Source organism: Panthera pardus, unplaced genomic scaffold (genome assembly GCF_024362965.1).
Source record: "Panthera pardus isolate Hobbes unplaced genomic scaffold, ASM2436296v1 HiC_scaffold_24, whole genome shotgun sequence".
NCBI lineage: Eukaryota > Metazoa > Chordata > Mammalia > Carnivora > Felidae > Panthera > Panthera pardus.
This window is the reverse complement of record NW_026526810.1, coordinates 60,798,597-60,817,778: the sequence shown is the minus strand read 5'-3', so window position 1 is coordinate 60,817,778 and position 19,182 is coordinate 60,798,597. Positions and strand designations below refer to the sequence as shown.

The 19,182-nt window shown below is 42.0% G+C and overlaps 1 protein-coding gene across 5 annotated transcripts in view; it reads left to right on the top strand.

Annotated features, from left to right (window-relative positions):
• Positions 1-19,182, top strand: part of FMN1 (formin 1) — a 428,550-nt gene that overhangs the window by 276,362 nt on the left and 133,006 nt on the right. For all 5 annotated transcript variants that reach the window (XM_019435304.2, XM_019435301.2, XM_019435302.2 and 2 more), the window contains 4 exons: positions 8,677-8,738; positions 10,673-10,761; positions 17,241-17,370; positions 18,830-18,976. In XM_019435304.2, the coding sequence (XP_019290849.2) occupies positions 8,677-8,738; positions 10,673-10,761; positions 17,241-17,370; positions 18,830-18,976 (428 nt within the window). The remainder of the gene's footprint in view (positions 1-8,676; positions 8,739-10,672; positions 10,762-17,240; positions 17,371-18,829; positions 18,977-19,182) is intronic.

Here is a 19,182-nt window from a genome sequence, read left to right as displayed (position 1 = left end):
CTTATGTATATTGCGATAGCATATTAGGACTGTATTAAATATTAGTGATTATTAAATAATGGTGAGTTTATGGTTGTGTATAAAACACAAACAGAATTTTTGTAGCATGAGGCATATCTGGTTCCCACCGGGAGGCTGTTGATTAATGTAAAAAAAAAAAGCACGTAATGCTATTTAGAGACCACAGTGTTTGTGTAGACTGTCGTGGGGAGTTGGCTCACTGATTTTTTTGTTTGTTTTTTAAGATGGTAAGGATTTTAGGTGGAGGGATTATTTATAGCCTAGCACTTATAAAGGATAAAAGAAGCATAATCCTAGTCCAGTAAATTTGATTATGGAACTGAGCTTGGGAAATCAAGCTGTCTGACCTCGTGCCTTAGTTTCACCGTCTGTAAAACTAGGTCCAGCAGCAGCACCCACCTCACACTTAGAATAATGCCTGGTACACAGGAAATTCCCGATAAATGCAGCTGTTCATTTATTAAGTATAACTGTTTAGGTAGTAAGGTCTGCCTAGACAGAGATTATTTTAAGCTTTAGTAATCGGTGCCTTTAGCATTTCATCTGGAAAGATGCATAGAGCTAGGCTTTGTGCGTCCCTATATCTGCCCAGGTGTGCCTGGTGCCAGAGGTGGAACGTAGTGGTCAGTAGGGAAAAGTGAGGCATATTGAGAAAAGGTTGTAGGACATCTATGACCATGGCAAAGAGACCTGGTTACAGACCTCTTCAGTGGGGGCAGGCTCTCCCCCCCGACTCCACACTTCAATCTGCCTGGCCCCCTTTTCACCTCTTGCCAAGTTTTATCCTGAATTTGGTCTTCCCTCTCCATGACGGCCTTGTCATTATGAGGTGAGCCTGTGGGGAGATGTTCCTGCTGGACCTTTCCTCAGCTCTCGGATGCTACCCCTGCCTCATCCATGACCCCACATCCTTGCCTTTTCTTTGGTAGAGGTCAGGGTAGTTGGTTTGTGGGAGTTTTGAGGGGTCTGTTAGCTGAGAGTTTTAAAAACCCAATGCCTTCTATGATATGGTCCCCATTTCATTCTCTTTCCCTTACAAGTTGAATATTTATTAAGCCGTAGAAATATCAGTAATTTGGACCAAACAGCTAAGTTTTATGCTGGCCATTTGGAAGTTAATGTTGTTAAGAAAATAATTTCTATTAGTAGAGCCAAATAATCCTATTAATCTTTGTTTTCGTGGGCTGAGAATAAATCTGCAAACAATTTGCAAACAATTATTAAACACCCACTTTGTGCAAGGTGTTCATGTCAACCATTTACTGAAGGAAACAGAACAAGGCATAAACTGGGCAGCATAGAGGTGATTTTTAAAATCAACATCAGCCAAATCCTAGTAAGCTACCCCAGCTCTATCTGTCTGTGGCATCTTCCACACCTTGGATGACCAGATTTACTTTGGCTAATCTAACAGACCGAGGCGTGTGCCTTTCCTACCTCAGTCTTCCATGTGTTTCTTGCCCAAAGGTGTTCCTTCAGTCAAAAAGAACAGCTCCTTTAAGTAACTGCTTGTGTTTTACTAATTAGAAGCCCTTCAAACAGCAAGCACAGTCATTTTTGGTTTATTTGGAAATGGTTGCACTCGGGGATAGAAAAGTGTTCCGGGTTAAAAATGGCTAGAGGGCTGAGAGAATTCCTGCATGTTCTTTCTACTTACCCTGGTCTTGTGAAAAGCCGCCTCCAAACTGGAGAGGGAATTTCCCTATCGTGTAAGACCCTGACCCTGTGCATGTGCCTGAAGCAGGCACATAGTTTTTATGTGTGCCTGTTAGTTTGAATCTGTGATACTGATCTGCTTTTTGTCCCTGCTGACGGTTATTATATCTTAATGGGCGAAACACTACTCTAATGATCCTTGTGTATATAATTCTTGGAGTACAGAGCAGGCACCAGAGGACCACATAAAAATGTTTGCCTCAATTTCCCTGCAAAAAAGGGGCCCAGAAACCAGACTTGACCAAGTAACAGATTTTTAAAGGTAAAGGAACCCAATAAAATTACCAGCTTTTCACAGCGTGTGTCTATTTCCTTTCGACATATTGTGAGGTGTAGGTGAAATATTCTAACCGAACTGACAGTGTGAGTGGGGATAACTAAGGAGAGAGGGAGATAAAAGTAGAAACCACCAGCAATGATTGATATTGCAGTAGCAGGGAGTTGTCGGGGTCTCCCCTTTGTGGATTTGACGCTTCACCTTTCTGACACCATTTGCAGGAGTTGTTGGTATAATGAGCCCCAAACAGATGGGAACAAAAGCTAGAATGACCTGGAATTACTGTATCAGGGCTTTGAGGCATGCTATAGAATTGTGTAGGCTGGTATTTGCTTATCCAGCTCATAAGATACAAGGTAGGGGTGTATGTGTGTGTGTGTGTGTGTGTGTGTGTGTGTGTGTGTGTGTGTGTGTGTGAGAGAGAGAGAGAGAGAGAGAGAGAGAGCACATGCATGCTACAGAGCAAGAAAGACAGAGTGTGGTTTTTAAAGTATAAAATGGAAAGAGTTACCTAATCCCTAGTAATTCCAAATATGTTTTAATCAATGACTGATTTCTTTCTGTATAGTAATCATCTGTGAACTAATTAATGGGCTCATGTAATGGTTAGAAGTTTGGTGATAAGTGCCTTCAAGAACAGACTCTTGGGGCATCTGGGTGGCTCAGTCGGTTGAGGGTCCGACTTTGGCTCGGATCATGATCTTGTGGTTTATGGGTTCAAGCACCACATAGGGCTTGCTGCTGTCAACCTGTCAGAGCACGGCCTGGTTCGTATCCTCTGTCCCCCTCTCTTTGCCCCTCCCCAGTTTTTGCTCTCTGAAAAATAAATATTAAAAAAAAAGAATCAACTCTGTAATACACTGTGCCAATATTTGTGGAATAGAATGATCAGTTATTGATTCCAGCCCTATGTAGGAACTTAAAATGTTTCTGGTGAATAGGAGGCAGAATTATGTGCACGAAAACAGCTCTTCTAGGAGTCCTAGTACCTATGCCCTTACTTTTTAGACCTTTGGCCAATAATCTAACCTTCATTGGCTACTCTGTAGTAGAGAAATGATAGAAATAATTTCCTTAAGGGGCGCCTGGGTGGCTCAGTCGGTTAAGCGGCCGACTTCAGCTCAGGTCATGATCTCGCGGTCCGTGAGTTCGAGCCCTGCGTCGGGCTCTGGGCTGATGGCTCAGAGCCTGGAGCCTGCTTCCGATTCTGTGTCTCCCTCTCTCTCTCTGCCCCTCCCCCGTTCATGCTCCGTCTCTCTCTGTCTCAAAAATAAATAAAACGTTAAAAAAAAATTAAAAAAAAAAAAAAGAAAGAATTTCCTTAAGCTCCTAGACTCAACCAGGATATCTCTTCAGAGTGCTTCTTCCACCTCTGAATTTTATTTTGTTTTTAAGACCCTTACATGGAAGAGAGAAAACCTCAGTGGAATACTTGGCATTGACCCCAAATTAATCTAATTCTTCCTTCATAACTAGTTTTCCTCTCCCCCATTTCTCCCCCAGGTCCATATCTAGCTCTTTTTTTTTTTTAATTTTAAAAAATATCCATTTTTGAGAGAGACACAGAGCATGAGTGGGGGAGGGGCAGAGAGAGAGGGAGACACGGAATCCAAAGCAGGTTCCAGGCTCTGAGCTGTCAGCACAGAGCCTGACACAAGGGTTGAACCCATGGACCGCAAGATCATGACCCAAGCAAAAGTCAGATGCTCAACCGACTGAGCCGCCAGGCACCCCAGGCATATACAGCTCTTAAGCTCCTCTGCCTATTCCTGTGGGTGGCCCAAAGCCCTTCCTCCAATTGTAGATGTAGGGCCTCAGGTGGTTTTCACTCCAGCGTCCTCAGTCCCATAGCTACTTAGTTATGCCACTCGGTAGTGCTCTGTAGTGTCCTTCTCCTCTGTCCTGTGCTTTCTATCCACGGTATTTGCTACTTCTTGTTCATTGGAATAGATTCTAAACCAGTTTTTCCAAATTTTGACATGTCCTATAGAATATAACTGTTAGGTTTACTACACCACTCATAACTTCTCAGTGCCTCCATGCTGTGTATTGAGTGCCTTATAGGCTCTTCATCATGGCCTTCATCAGAATTCTACCGATCTTGCTCTAGACTAGAATTAACACTCTCTTCAACCAAAATGGAACTACCTGCCCTTGCCTGAATCTTCCATGAGCCTGTCTGCATCTGTTTCTTCCATATGAAATGTCTCGCATCCTTCCAGTTGATGTTCACTGGAACTTGTAAATTTACAGATTGTCATTGCTTGGAATGCATTTGGCTCAGTTAATGTTAATTCATAAATGGGTGTCTGAGGTATCTGCCTGAAGCAATATAACCATTGAATTTTTACTCGTAACCTTTTCACCTAAGGTGATACTGCTGTTTAAACCATTTTTGGAGGTGAAGAATGAAGGGAAAGCTATTTTCCTTATTATTTCCTTGAAAATGAGGCAAGTAGCGTATCTCCAGTGAGTGTGTAGATGAAGGCATGATTATGCAACCTGACCAAATAAACCTTGATTTCTTACCGGGGACTAGTGGGGGTGAGCAAACAACCCTAATTCAGATACACCCCTCAGAAGACAATATTTTCATCTACCAAAATCCTATCCTTTTCCAAAATTTGTTTTCTTTTAAAGACCCTATGCTCTCTTATCAGGAAGCATTTCCTGATACCTAACAGAAGAACTCCCGTTGGTATTCTTGTAACCTGTATCCCACTTTTATCCCTGTTACATACCAGGTGTGAGGCCAGATGCTGGGGTTATCGGGATGCTTAGAAACCATCCCTGACTACAGGCTTCCTCAGTCCAGCAGTGGAGGGTAACTGTTCTGCTACACGCTGTTAATACAGGCTCTTTATTAGACTTTCTTCCCCTGTGTAAAATACACATGCAGGTGAAAGAGGAAGAGAGTGAGGACTTAGGAATCTGAAGGTCAAGGAGTTCCTTCCAGGGCAGGAAACCTTTCCCCTGGGCCTTGGGGGAGGGTGTATGGGAAGGGAAGAATCCTTGGCATGCCACCCCAAATGGCTGGAGCACAGGCAGCCTGGGAGAAGGGGAAGTGGTAGGGGATGAGAGTGGAAGTGTAGCTTGGGACTGGGAAAGGAATGGGCTTAAACATCAGGCCAAGGCATTTGGGGTTTACCCAGTATTTAAAGGAAATACGTATGAGGTATTGTAAGCATCAAAGTAAAATGTTGAGACCCATGGTTTTAAAAATAGAATGGTGGCAGGGCACCCGAGTGACTCAGTTGGTTAAGCGTCCGACTTTGGCTCAGGTCATGATCTCATGGTTTGTGAGTTTAAGTCCCCCATCAGGCTCACTGCTGTCAGCACAGATCCTGCTTCAGATCCTCTGTCCCCCTCTTTCTCTGTCCCTCCCCTGCTCATGCTTGTGCTCTCTCTCTCAAAAATAAATAAACATTAAAAAATCATAATGGTGGTGGTTTGATGAACAGTAGATTGATAGGAGAGATGGAAATTGGAGGTGACAATGAGGCTGACTTTCTGAATGGACCCAAAGGTATCTTGTATTTCTTTGAAAACACTTGAGCCATTATTTTTTGTAATGACAACTATTTGTGCATATCCCTTACTATTAATAATGTTTCCTGAAGTTGGGCTTGGAGCAGGGTTTTGAAGGACCAGAAAGTTTTAATAGCACTACTCCTATCTGGAACACTCATGAATTCTGGAAAGTTTCCTTTATAACACAAACTACTCAGTAGTTGTTGTCTTCTTTCCAGATATTAAAGGAGATAAGGCATTAACAAGCATTAAAACACATTAACCATGTGTATATTTATTTTTTATTTTATTTTTAAAGTTTATTTTTTTTAATGTTTATTTTTGAGAGAGAGAGTATGAGCGGGGAAGGGGCAGAGAGAGAGGGAGGCACCTAATGTGAAGCAGGCTCTAGGCTCTGAGCTGTCAGCAGAGCCTGACATGGGGCTCAAACTCACAGACTGAGAGATCATGACCTGAGCCAAAGATGGACGCTTAACCAACTAAGTCACCCAGGTGCCCCTAAAGTTTATTTATTTTTGAGAGAGAGAGAGAGCAAGAGCGTGGGTGGGGAGGGGCTGAGACAGGGAGAGAGAGAGAGAATCCCAAATAGGCTCCACACTGCCAGCACAGAGCCTGACATGAAGCTTGAACCCACGAACCATAAGATCATGACATGAGCTGAAACCAAGAACCAGGAGCTTAACCGACTGAGTCACCCAGCTGCCGCACCACGTCTATATTTAAAATCCCAATAGTCATCATTCATTGGTACCATTTTCAGTTCATACCATTCTCTATGTGCTATGCCATGCATACATACTCCCCTGCTTAATATTTCCAGTACATGGTATTAGACCCGTTTTATGGATCTGGTGAGGCTCGGATACTTGAACCTGCCAGGATCACATAGGAAGTTTTGCTCCTTCCACGATAGTCATCTTGGTATTTTTTCTGTACCTTAAGCTTGTTCCTTCGTCAGAAAAAGAAACTTCCTTTTGCAGTTATCTCTTCCTAGAAGGCTCATCTCCCAAATATTCACAGAACTGACTTCTTCAGCTCTTAAGTTAAATATTTGTTGCCTCCTCAAAGAAGCCTCATCAACCATCCAATGCAATGCTGCCTATTTCTCTACTTTCTTCATAGTATATTGTTATCTGAAATTATTTTCTGTCCCCTAGGCTAGAGTATAAATTGAGATCAAGTGTTTTGAACCTCCTACACACTTTTGATTTATATAATCACAGCATTAACAGTTTCTAGAACTTAATACACATTCAATAAATATTTACTCAAGGGCTGGGTGAATGAATGAGTGAATGAATGAATGAGTGAATGTTGTCAGAGCCCATGCTTGTTCTCCAGTTCCGTTTTCTAGATGTTTTCTTTCTGTTACCTAGCACAATGGAGCAGTATTGGCTGACCATACAGCCCATCAAACTGTGTGTCTGGGACCCAGACTGATTAAGTTTTAAGAACCAAGTATTTGTTCACCAGAACAACAACACACAGGTCATTCTAATTCTCATTAGTTAAGCTCACTTGGTTATATGTAAGCTTGCAGTTCATATAGAATACCTACAATGTGGAATTAGTTTAGAAGTGAACTTCTCTGATAAATTGTTTGTAGAACTTCACCTTTTCTTACTGCATTCCTGTTGGCTGATTTTTGTAGAAGAATATTGGAATTTACATAAATCAGACATTGTTCCTGGTTGTTTTTTTTAAAGCACCAGACATGTAAAAATTCCTGGTCTAATAAATTAGTAAATTCATATTATCTCCACACACAAAATAACCATCCTGGGAGGGCAAATTCTTTCATTCTTTCCTCAAACTACATTTTTCTTCTGTGGTTTCAGATTGCCCTTTTTAGAAGCGTGATTTTCCTTTGTCTTAGTGGGATCTGAGTCAACTTTGTCACTAGCATGTTAACCTCTCCTTTCCCCACACTTCCATATCTAAGAATAGCTTGTTGATTAACCCTAAGTGAGTGAAGGTGGCCTGCGGAGGAATTTTAAGTACATTTCTCGGTGTTCTGTGAAGTTACATGATCTTAGCTCAGTTAATTAACTTTGTTAAAATTGTATAAGGGGGTTCATACAATTCAGCTATAGAAGACGCACAACAATTTGAAAGGAACCTGCCCTTTACCTTGATCTCTACCTTCTCCAGAAACCATGCTGTAATGCCAATGAACAGAATAATGGTTGACGAGCAAAATTTTAAGGCATTCTAAATATCACTGGTTGGTTTAATAAAATTAATTAGCCTGCCACGGAGAAAATTTACTAGCGTGCTGGTTAATTTCACAATGTAAAGTCAGAGAAGGGAGGTGGGGTTGAGGGAACAAACCTTATTAGTTTTGAATAATTATTTAAAGATGTGGAGCTGCCTATTCCAAACACTTTGATTGCCAAATCCATTAAGCCTTTACAATCTCAATGTTCGTATCCCGGTATATATAGAAAGGAATCTCTCTAGGTGAAATCATATGCATATTAGTTAACAGCTAGATGACTTAAAGATATAGAATAACAAGTAGAATCCTGATAAAACCATGGGAATGAGAACTTGCCTTAGACTAACTCATGGGAGGTTTCCATAATCTTAATTTGCCATTGATGCAATTATTGCTTTTTCTTGTCTTTTTAATCCAAACAAGATGTTTGCAGTGGCCATGGAAAGGTGCCTAAATCACATGCCTGAATTCATTTAATTTGCCAACATTGTCTTTTTTTCTCTCTTCCTGGTAATGGGCAAGAGTCAGTTCTGGTGCATTAGGTACTAAATCTCTTCAATTACCAGCCGGGAAGAAAGATTTAAAATTGTGCTTCAAACCTACAAACTGATTTAGTTTTAAAGCACAAACACTTCTCCTGTGGAGCCTAAATTAAACTGCAGAAAGGACGCAAAACTTGAGGAATTAAACCAGGCAGGGCCAAGGCTCAGGCCAGGGATAGGAGCCATTTTGGTTTCTTTCACTGGAGCCCCCCTGGCGCAAGAGGAAGGGGAGCAAGAACATGCTGCAGGACACAACTGTGTAAGGAAGTGCAGTGTCCCATTGCCTGGAAGCTAGACGTGTAATACATGTTAGTGTGGGGGAGTCTAATTAAACTTTCCTTTTTTCCCTCTTTCTTTTTGGGTATTGACAGCCATTTTCAATGTGGATGATTCTGTGGTTGATCTGGAGACCCTGGCAGCCTTATATGAAAATGTGAGTATCAAAGACCTACAGAGCCAGAGTTTCCAGATTATCATATCTTCACTAATTAAAAAAATGTTTAGGTCCAAAAAAATGGTCATATGTGACTCCTTCTGCCCCCCCCACCCCCCGCCCCCAAATCACTGAGCCATTCATGTTCTTGGGCAGAGATGATTTTGACATAGTATGGAAGAGATTAAGGCATAGTTTCTATAAACATAAGCTCCAATGAGAGCAGATGTGAGAAAAGCACTAGGTTCTGACCGTGCTGTGCCATCCGGGTTAGCAGATCTCTTTGCACACCTGCATGAGAGGGTGGTTCAAGGTGAAGACCCCTTCTGTGCCATGAACCCAGCCCTGTGGCTTGCTGTCAGAGTGAATGAAGGTGAGCTACCTGCTTACTGTTGCTGCACACTACTGTTTTCTTCTAATGAATGGAAATATTGTTACCATCTTGGATGATTACTTTTAGACCAAATGAGCTGATGACCTTGAATGTGGGAAGTAGTAAAAAGATGGTGGGTGTGTGCTTTGGATTTAGAGTCAGACAGTTTTACATTTGAGGTCCCACTCCGTAGACTGCTGAGTGACTCTGGATCAGTTAAATCCCTTAAGCCTGTTTGATCATCAGTAGAAGGGGATTATAATGGGCTCTGTCTGATTTTTGTGAGTGTTAAAACAGAATTCAATATAAGTAGCAGTAGCAATGTATCTTGAAAATAAACAGCACCAGACACATATGTGCTCTTTAAATTTGGGCTGTATGTGGAATAACCAGCAGCACTGGCAGGCTTTCCTGAGAAGATGACACAGGAAGAGTCAGAGTTCCCATGATTGTTAGCATTTCTGGTTCATTGACTCTGTTAGGATTTGAAAACAGAGTGAACCAGATTCTCTTTACTGAAGTAATGATATTTCCCAGGAAGCTGCCTGGGAGCTCTATAGTATGCCTTGGTCACCATGCTCAAAAAAAGTACTCATTTCGTTGATTATGTCCCCTGGGACCTTAAGTCTCTTATAGAAACTTTCCGTAGCATAATAATCCAACCTAGGGAGATTGCCAGTTCCTTACACATTTTACATCATATAAAATTAGAAGCTATTTAGTACACCTGAGTGGGGCCTTCTCGCATTCCATCAGTAAGGCTTTCATTAATAGACAAGAGGGTGCACAAATACCAGGCCTTTGGGAGCTAGCAGTGCATTTGTTGAGTACCCGGAGGGCAGCGTGGTATTATGGGAGGAAGAGAGATTCTGAGTCAGGACGTTTATCCAGTACTTAGTGTGAGCTTACGTAGGATCATCTGAAAAGCGAAGATACAATAGTTGATACTGAAGGACTTTCCAAAAAGCCAAGTGCCTTCTAGATGCTTTTTGTTGTTACTGTGAGCTCAGGACTGTGCATATGGGCAGTACTTGTTAGCTCACAGTAGAGGAAGGCTGCATGCAACTGAAATTGTTGGATAAATTGAGAAACTGTAGCTAAGTGCCAAAATAAGCAGTACAGACGAATGTTTACCGAATCTACAAACAGAGAAGGTGGAGACTGGAAATTAAAAAGTCAGGAGCCTACAGAAGTTAGGAGAGCTGTTCTAAGGGTCAGGAAACAAATACTAAGGACAACTCACTGATACCTGCTTGCAGGGGATTCAGAGGCAGCCGTCAAATGTCCTGACTTCTGTGTCCACCTACAGTCGCTTGTTAGGACCATTTGCTTCAGCCAGCGATTCGCAAATGTTAGCATGCATCAGAGTCACCTGGAGGGCTTGCTGCCCCAACCCCCACCCCAGCTTCTTGTGCCTGGGGTAGGGCCAGTTATTTGCATTTCTAACCAGAAACAGGTGATGCTAGTGCTGCTGGTCCAGAGACCACACTTTGAGACACGTTGCTTTAGATTCTCATTGTTCATTCTACGTGTGCTTTGTTTGGTTTCTCTTTTAACACAGAGAGCCCAGGAGGATGAATTGGTTAAAATAAGAAAGTATTACGAGACATCCAAAGAGGAAGAACTGAAGTTGCTGGATAAACCCGAACAGTAAGGACGTTTGAACACTTTTCTGTTAGGCCAAAAGGAGAAATGCATCTCTGTCCTCCTTCCTCCCAGCTCTGGATAATTGCATCTTGACTGTGCCGTGAGCTAAGTCGTAGCACCATGTCCCCATGACCTGTTGCATGCAGCAGAATGACCTGACTGCCCGGAAAAGCATCCAGGGGATTTGTCTCAGCCCCTTTCCCTATCCCTCATGATTCCCCTTTCTTGTTCTAGCAGCTTGTTAATTCCTCCCAGACTAAACATTCTGGCCAAAAGGGTAACTGAGGAAGGAAGAAGTCATTGCTCTGTTTAAGGTTCTGCCGATGCAGTTAAAAAGATGATGTCAGAGTCACAAAATTCAAATGGATTTTCCTAAATGTCGTGTCTGGTAAATGTAGTCTGAATGTGCCAGCTTTCCCCCAAATCTCTCCACCTGCTCTGCCCAATTTACATGTGACCTTTTTATCATCTTTGTACGTGCTGGTTGGTCACTCTGTTCACTATCTAGAGTTGTTTGCTTTATGGTTTGGGTTGTCATGCCACAACTAGGTTGAACACCTAGACCTCCGATGAGTAACTGAGTGGCTCTTGCCTTGACTAAGCCCTTGGGGTCTGCAAACCACAGATAAGTACATGGGGTTCTGCAGCCCTTGGGCCCCAGCTAGCTTTTCATGGCCCAGGATTGAGGATGTGGAATGGGTCCAGAGTGGACAGCAGCATCCTTTGCCTATTGCCACCCTTGAGTGCTTGGTATCCAGTTCAGGCCACTCCCCTCAGCCTGGAGATGAGGTGAGTGGTAAAAAACAAAGAAGAAACTAAGCAATCAGGTTTCGGGGAACAAGTGAGCCCTAGAGACATCTAAGTTTCTTTGGCTTGTGTTGAAACTTTTGTGCCTTGAGCTTGGGTCCCCTAGAATGCCCCACTCCTCTTGGACTGCCTGGGCATTCAGGTTCAGGAAAATACCTCTAAATGACTGGGTGGATGATTTCTAGGTTTATTTGGTTATTGAGAAGCCTTCATGATAATTTGGGAAACCTTAGATGAATTGTTCTCACATGGAGCATAGGAACCACTCCCCATGCTACCCCTGCCCCTCCCCAAGTTATTTCATGAAGCCCAGGAATATTGTGAATCATTGCAGATGGGGTTCCACTGCCCTTTTGGTCTGGCAACTTGAGCTACCCTCCCTACCAACTCCTGCCCCTGACCAATCCTGTGGTCCACTCCCAAGTCACGTTTCCTAATATAACAGATTAATTCCCACTAAGGTGCTAATGACTGAATGTGAAGTGACTAATAATGGGATGTTTAGACACCAACAAGTCCATGGGGAGTGTTTGAAGACTGTCTTAACCTAGGCTGCTATAACAAAGTAACCCAAAGGATGACTTTATAAACAACAGAGATTTATTTGTCACAGTTCTGGAGATTGGAAGTCTGAGATGGAGGTACCATTACAGTTGGGTTTTGGTGAGAACCCTCTTTCAGAATGTAGACTGCTAACTTCTCGTGGTATCCTCACATGGCGGAAAGCAAAAAGAAAGAAGCAAGGTCTTATGTCTCTTCTCCTAAAGGCACTGATTTCACTCAAGGTCTCAACCCTCCTGACTTAATTACCTCCTAAAGGCCCTACCTCCTTATTGGATTTCAATTGGGGGTTAGGATTTCAACATAGGATTTCAACGTTTTGGGGGAACACAAACATTCAGTCCTTAACAGGGACAATAGGGCATATCAAGCATTTGAGTAGTGGCCAACCATACCACGCTGGGCAATGATCTCTAAGCCTGGAATTCACAAGCTTTTCATGTAAAAAAAATCAAATAGTATTTTAGGCTTTGTTGGAAGTACTTAAACCTGTTGTAGTGCAAAAGCAACCAAACAAATGGGCATGACTGTGCATCAGTAGAGTTTTGTTTATGGACACTGGAATTTGAATTTCATACTATCTGTGTAGATGTCATAAAATGTTATCTTTCTATTGATTCTTTTTCAACCATTTAAAAATATGAAAACTATTCTTAGGTGGCAGGCCATACAAAAACAAGTGATGAGCTGTATTTGGCCTGTGGGCTATAATTTGCCAACGCTGGCTCCATGCACTGGGAATGGCTGACCCAGTGAAATGAACAGTGGGTTTCTACAACTGGAAGTGTTCCCCTTATCCTTTTGGGTTAATGTCTTTCTAGCATTATTTTTCAAGATTAATTGCCAGGACACAGAATAATGGTGGCAGGTAATTAGCAGATAAACTTATTATTCCTGCTGATGTTGATCTGATGATATGGATACTGATGATCTGGGTAAGAGAACATTTTCAAGGTTTATAAGTAGTCATTGCAGTGACTTCCCAAAGATGCTAAGCAATTACTGGCAGCAAAGAGGACTGTCGCGTTGTCCTGGTAAGGTGATGTGCTCAGGCTCAGCTGCTGGAGGGTGAGGTGCACGGGGGTAGGGGCTTCAGGCCTGAGTGAATTCACCTTTACTGTTGACCTCCTGCATAGTGCAGCGTTTGTTTGATTTTAGCCAGGGTCTGATTTCCTGCCAAGTTATTTGCCATTAGTTCCAAGTTAGTCGACTATAAGCATGTTTTACATACTGGAAAATATGAATCATTTATAGTTCCAGCATTGAAATTTTCTGAGATCCCTATGATGCCCAGTCCTATAAATCAGGGCAGGGAGAGGTTGGCCTCATCACTCACCTCATCAGCTTTCTTGTAGCTCAGGGCCAGATTTAGAAAGCCATTTCGCATAGAGGTGTCATCTGCTTGGGCCTGGGCTGTCTGAGAACCACTCCCTCCAAGGATGGCCTTCAATTCTTTGCATTCTGCCTTTAGATGGTGGTGAGATGAGGTGAGCTCTATTGGATTTGAGTTGGCCAAACACATGCCTTTTGCGGCCTGGATAGAGGACACCATGTAAAGCCTATTGGGATGCCCCACTCAGGGTCCCCAGTTTCCTCAGCACCCTCACAAACACACTGACTTGGTGAAACAAGGCTCTGTGAGTGTACTCCCCTGTGGAGGAACCGTGTACATCCCACTGTGTACACAGCCCTGTGCACACAGCCCTGAGATGGTACCATTTGGGGGTTTAGGGAATGATCAATTAAACATTAGTCCCTTGAAATAGTGGGCCGTATTGCCTCATTCCACCTGTCAGCTGAGTTGGTGCTGTGGATGGGGATCCACACAATGTCACGTGCAGAACTTCTCTCCTAAAGACGGACTGGAGTCGCAGCCCTTCCTGGGAAAATGAACCTGCCCTGGGAAAGAATGAGAAGATCCCTAGTTTGTGGCTACTTTGCTGTTGTTTAGTCCTCTTTATACCCGGCCCTAGGTTATAAAGTTAGATTAGTCTGACAGGAAGTAAATCTATACGTATCCATAAGTACCAAGGCCCAATGCCCCAGACATATACTTGGAGATTTGTAAAAGAGTTCTTATCCCTGCTCATAGGGGGAGAGTATAAAGCACAGCTGGGGGGAATAAGATATTTATCAGCCACTTGCCTCATAGCCCTTGAGGTTACTTATGCCTCTGGTACTCTTCCAGATAAACGGGAAAGGAGGTATCTGTGGTGCTCTTCCTCAGGCCTTCGCACGGCTATTTTAGAACAGAAAGTAACATAAAATCGCAGTCTTCTCAAATTTATGTCTCCAGTAATTCTTATCTTCACATTCCACCAGGTGTCCAAGCCAAAAACCTGCAAGTCCTCCTGGACGCTTCCCAGCATCCCTCGGGGTTGGTCAGTTACTCTGGTTCCAGCTGCCTGAGTAGCCTTTCTCATGTATCTGCCCCTCTCCCTTCACACCACAGACCCCCTTCCCTGCCCTCTGAGAACAGTGTGGCTGCAGCCCTGGAGGTCTTCCAGCGTCAGATCTGCTGTCCCCTTCAACTCACCGGCCAAGCCACTGCCATGGTGATTTTCTTAAAAAAAAAAAACTCAAAGTATCACCTCTCTGTTTGAAATCCTTTAAAAGTCTTTATTTTAGAACGCAAATCTCCATTTTAGCATCTGAGTTCTGGTTGTCTTCTCCCACAAACACCATTCATCCTGTCTGGGCCTGCCCTGAGAGTTGGTCACATGTGTCCTGGGCAAGCTCCAGAGGGCTACAGGGAACCTTGGCTGACATTGTCTGTCGAGGGCTATGACTTGGATGGCCTGCACATGGCTCTCATAGGCCCCATCACTGAAATATTTACTATACCCAGCAGCAATGGGTGCTTTATTTTTCAGATTACCAGGAAGGAATTGTGTGTAAGTTAAATCCTCTTCTAAGGTCTTAGCATGGTACCTGAAACACTGTGAATGCTTCCTACATGTCTACGGGACTGACTGAAATTCTTGGTGACTGCTACTCTGGCATTAATTTTCAGTGACACATTCCCCACAGTTGTATCCAAAAGTCATGTAAACTTCTTGAATTTCCCTTCCCTCCTCTAACTCTGGATATGCGTTTCAGACCCTTCTTCATGCACAGGTCTCTGGATCTTTAAGGTTCTCTGAGAACCCTCCTAGTCCAGTTCCTAATCCCAGTGAGGCCTTGGTCCTGGAGAACCTGGTAGTTCCTTTCCACTCTATCCTGGGTAACAGGAAGTTGATGAGCCTAGGGGCTTGTCTCCTTATACTAGTCCCAAACCTCCTTTCTTGAGGCTTGTTATAAGTAACTGTACATCCAGCATTCTGTCCTTTTCACCTGCATCCTCGTTGGATAGCTGAGGTGTCCATCTGTATCTTCTCTCACACAGTCTCCACAAACGCTTAACTCACTCTGTTTATTTAAACTAGAAAGTGTACATACTCTGGGGATCTGGAGCCTACTTGGGGAGGAGTGTCTTGCGGTCACTGCTGGGAAAGGAGAAATGCAGGGTGTGGCCCTTGAGTTAGCTCTCAGCATTGTCTGTATAAACAAAACTTCCCGACAGCCCCATGAGGACCAGATGCTGCTAGTCCCAACAGCTTTTCACTGCTTATATTTGTGAAAACTGGTGACACTACTGATTTCGGTCACAAGTGAATCAATGCTTTAATACTAATTCTGTGAGAAACAATTTACATAACAAATACAAGTTTTCATCTCATTTTAACTCAGAATTTCTATGGGTTTCCACTATTATACTCCAACATGGTTTTCATAATAATCAGATTTACAGAACTTTAAAAAACAAAGGTATCTTTAGTTTTATGTGCATTCTTTGGTTCATCTCACTGTCATTTAAAAAAAGAAGAAAAAGAAGAGGGCGCCTGGCTCTCTCCGTCAGTATTGCTGGTGACTCTTGATCTCAGGGTTGTGAGTTCAAGCCTCACAAATGGGCATAGAGCTTACTTTAAAAAAAAAAAAAGAGAGAAAGGAAAGAAAAGATAAAGGACCATGACCTGGATATAGGATTAAAAAACAAACAAAAAAAAACAGCTGATAATTAAAATCTTATCAAAACCCAAGGCCTCCTAAAAACAAAGTAAAAGAGGCCCAAAGTACAAGCGAAGGAAACTTCTTTGGGTATGGAAAGAAGGGTTCAGCTTTGCTCCTATGGAAAAGCATTCTTGGTGAGAGATTGTGAAATGTCAAAGTAATGATGTTATGCGTTGACCAAGGCTTTCAGAAATATCAGTTAATCATCATTTCAGCCCCACACTGAATTTAATAGCTGTTAGTGGATTTTCTCCTTCTCTGAATTCGTGTCCAACTCTTTCCGCCCATTTTAGTTTATACCCCTTCTTCTGGTGGTTGGCCTGGAGAGTAGGTAGCTCTTCCAACTTAATTTTGCAAAGGGCACCAGTGCCCAGCTGCTCAGACAGTGAGCTTCTGTGTGTACGTTAGCACTCACCTTTAGCTTTTAAAATCTGTCTTACTGTAGTTTTTAACACTGATGTCTACTTAATGAGTGCTTGCTTTGTTCCACACACTGAGCCGTAAACTCTGTCTTCATAGGCAAGTTGATGTGGGAAAGTAAATATCTGTAGAATAGGGTCACTGTAGACTGTTAACGAATTCAGTGAGCAACAAATAATAGTAATCTCACCTCAGGAAGAAACATTTTGTCACTTCTCTACAGACATCTGCCTCAAGCCTTCACTTTACTGTGCCTGTGTTAAATAGACCCTTAGAGAATGCTGCGTTATAAAGGGAGTTCATTATTTATTTTCATATACTAAAGGTAACACTCCTATTGGCATAGCAGGAGATAACTCTTTGTGGTTCAGGATAATTGCATTAACACTCTGTGCCTAAAGTAATGTATACACCGTACATTTATATACCGTCCTAGAAGCTCATTTAAAAAATGGCTTGGTTGTCAACAATATAACACACACCCTTCGAAGTCTTAGGTCTGCCTGTCAGGTACATTTTATAATTGTTAAAATTGACACTATCAAGTAAGGAATGCTCTCATGGTAGATCTTTTTCAACTGTTTTTTTTTTTTTTTCTTTGTGAGTGTGTGTGAAGCTAGATAATCCATTATTAATTTTTACAGATTTTTACACGAGTTAGCCCAGATACCTAATTTTGCTGAACGGGCCCAGTGCATAATCTTCAGATCTGTCTTTTCTGAGGGTATCACCTCCTTGCACCGAAAGGTAGAGATCATCACAAGAGCTTCTAAGGTATGTTTGCTATCTAATTTAAGAGGGTGGTTTTGCCCTTATTGAGGGTAAAGAAGGAAGCAGGGAGTGGGAGAATCAACTAGAATCCCTTTGTAGAAAACCTTTGGATTTAAGACTGTGTGTTTTGCTAAGCAGAGCTGTGATGATTATCCTGAGTATGTGTGTGCATGCAGGTGAGGGAGGGAGGAAGAGAGAGAAAGAAAGTCAGGTGCAGACTGACAGGGAGAAGGAGGAAAAAAAATGACACTTATACAGATAGATTCTTAAATATCACAGATACCTTCTAAGGTACATATTGGCCTCTTAAAAACAACCTAAAAAGTGTAGTGTGTTTGCTACTCGACTGACTGGATTGCAAGAGATTTTGCTTGAGACCCATGCACCTGATCATCTGACATGTGTCCACACAGTGAAATAAGATTCTAGAGACTTGATAAGCAAAATAAATGACTGTGATAATAAGTGGTGGGCAAATACATTTTTGTTGGCTTTACCACACTGGTATTCTTTGTAAATTCTAATACTTGTTTGTTTGTTGGTTTGTTTTTCCTCACAATGACCCATGTCCTTAAGAACATGATAATCCTCTCCACACATATGTAGTATTGAGTTCTTCTCCGAAGGCATGATTCTTTTCCTTCAAAAATATAAAATGCTTCAATAAAGAAAGTAGAAATACGACCAAGGAATAATAGATACCCTCTGATAACACCCTAACAAGGAAGGAACAGAGGTTGCCCTGGAGCTGCATTTCCCTTTCTTTCTTTACCCTACAATAAAAGAAAACAAAGTCAACTCAGACTTTGAGAAGGGGGAAAAAGTACCAACTTGAAAATTTTGCACTTTGAGAAAAAAAGAGGAAAACTTTAGTTTTAAATGGTACGAGGAGCTGAAGAAAACCCTAAGCAGCTTGAAATTGTGAAAGTTAATAGACATCTCTGCAGATACTTAAAGAACATAACCTATGGCCTGGGAATACATTATTATAGTTTATCTCTGAGGACTACACCCAGAGATAAAGAAGAATAGACTTGGTATTAAACTTGCCCGACATTTAACTGTACTATTTATACAGATACATTGTCCAAAAACAGATCCTCAAATGATAGCAGACCTGTTTCTACTTAGAAGTCATCAGATGTAAAGTGTAACTCTACCAAGTCTCTTTGTTCCATTTACATAAAATTTACAGATTTAAAATAAATATTTAAAAAGTAAAACTGGCTCAAATAGAAACACTAATATTTAGTCCTCACTATTAAGACATGCAGTTCGTAATTCATTGAAAGGATAGAAAATGATGACTTTCAGTTCATTGAAAGGATAGAAATTTTCCATGTCGTCAGCTGTCAGTCCAGCCACCAAATAGCCTGATGGCTACTCAGTAAATATTTGCTGTTGAATGAACATAGGTACCTTTGAAGTCCAGCTCTGTAATAATCGGTATTTGCTGTCACAGGGCTTGCTGCACATGAAGAGTGTGAAGGATATTTTAGCTCTCATTCTGGCTTTTGGAAATTACATGAATGGAGGAAATAGAACTCGGGGACAAGCAGATGGATATAGCTTAGAAATTCTGCCCAAACTCAAGGACGTCAAAAGTCGGGTATTTATTTCTCACAACAAGATTCTATGATTTGCCATTATATTCCTTCTATACCTTTAATTTAGACATATCTATGTGTTTTCTTGGTTGCTTCATTCATCTCTTTTCTCCCTTTAACAATAAACTTTTTCTTTGCTTTCTTTTGACTTTTGGATAAAAATTGGTTTTTCATGTTTGGTCTGACAGAGACGACAAAATACCCAATA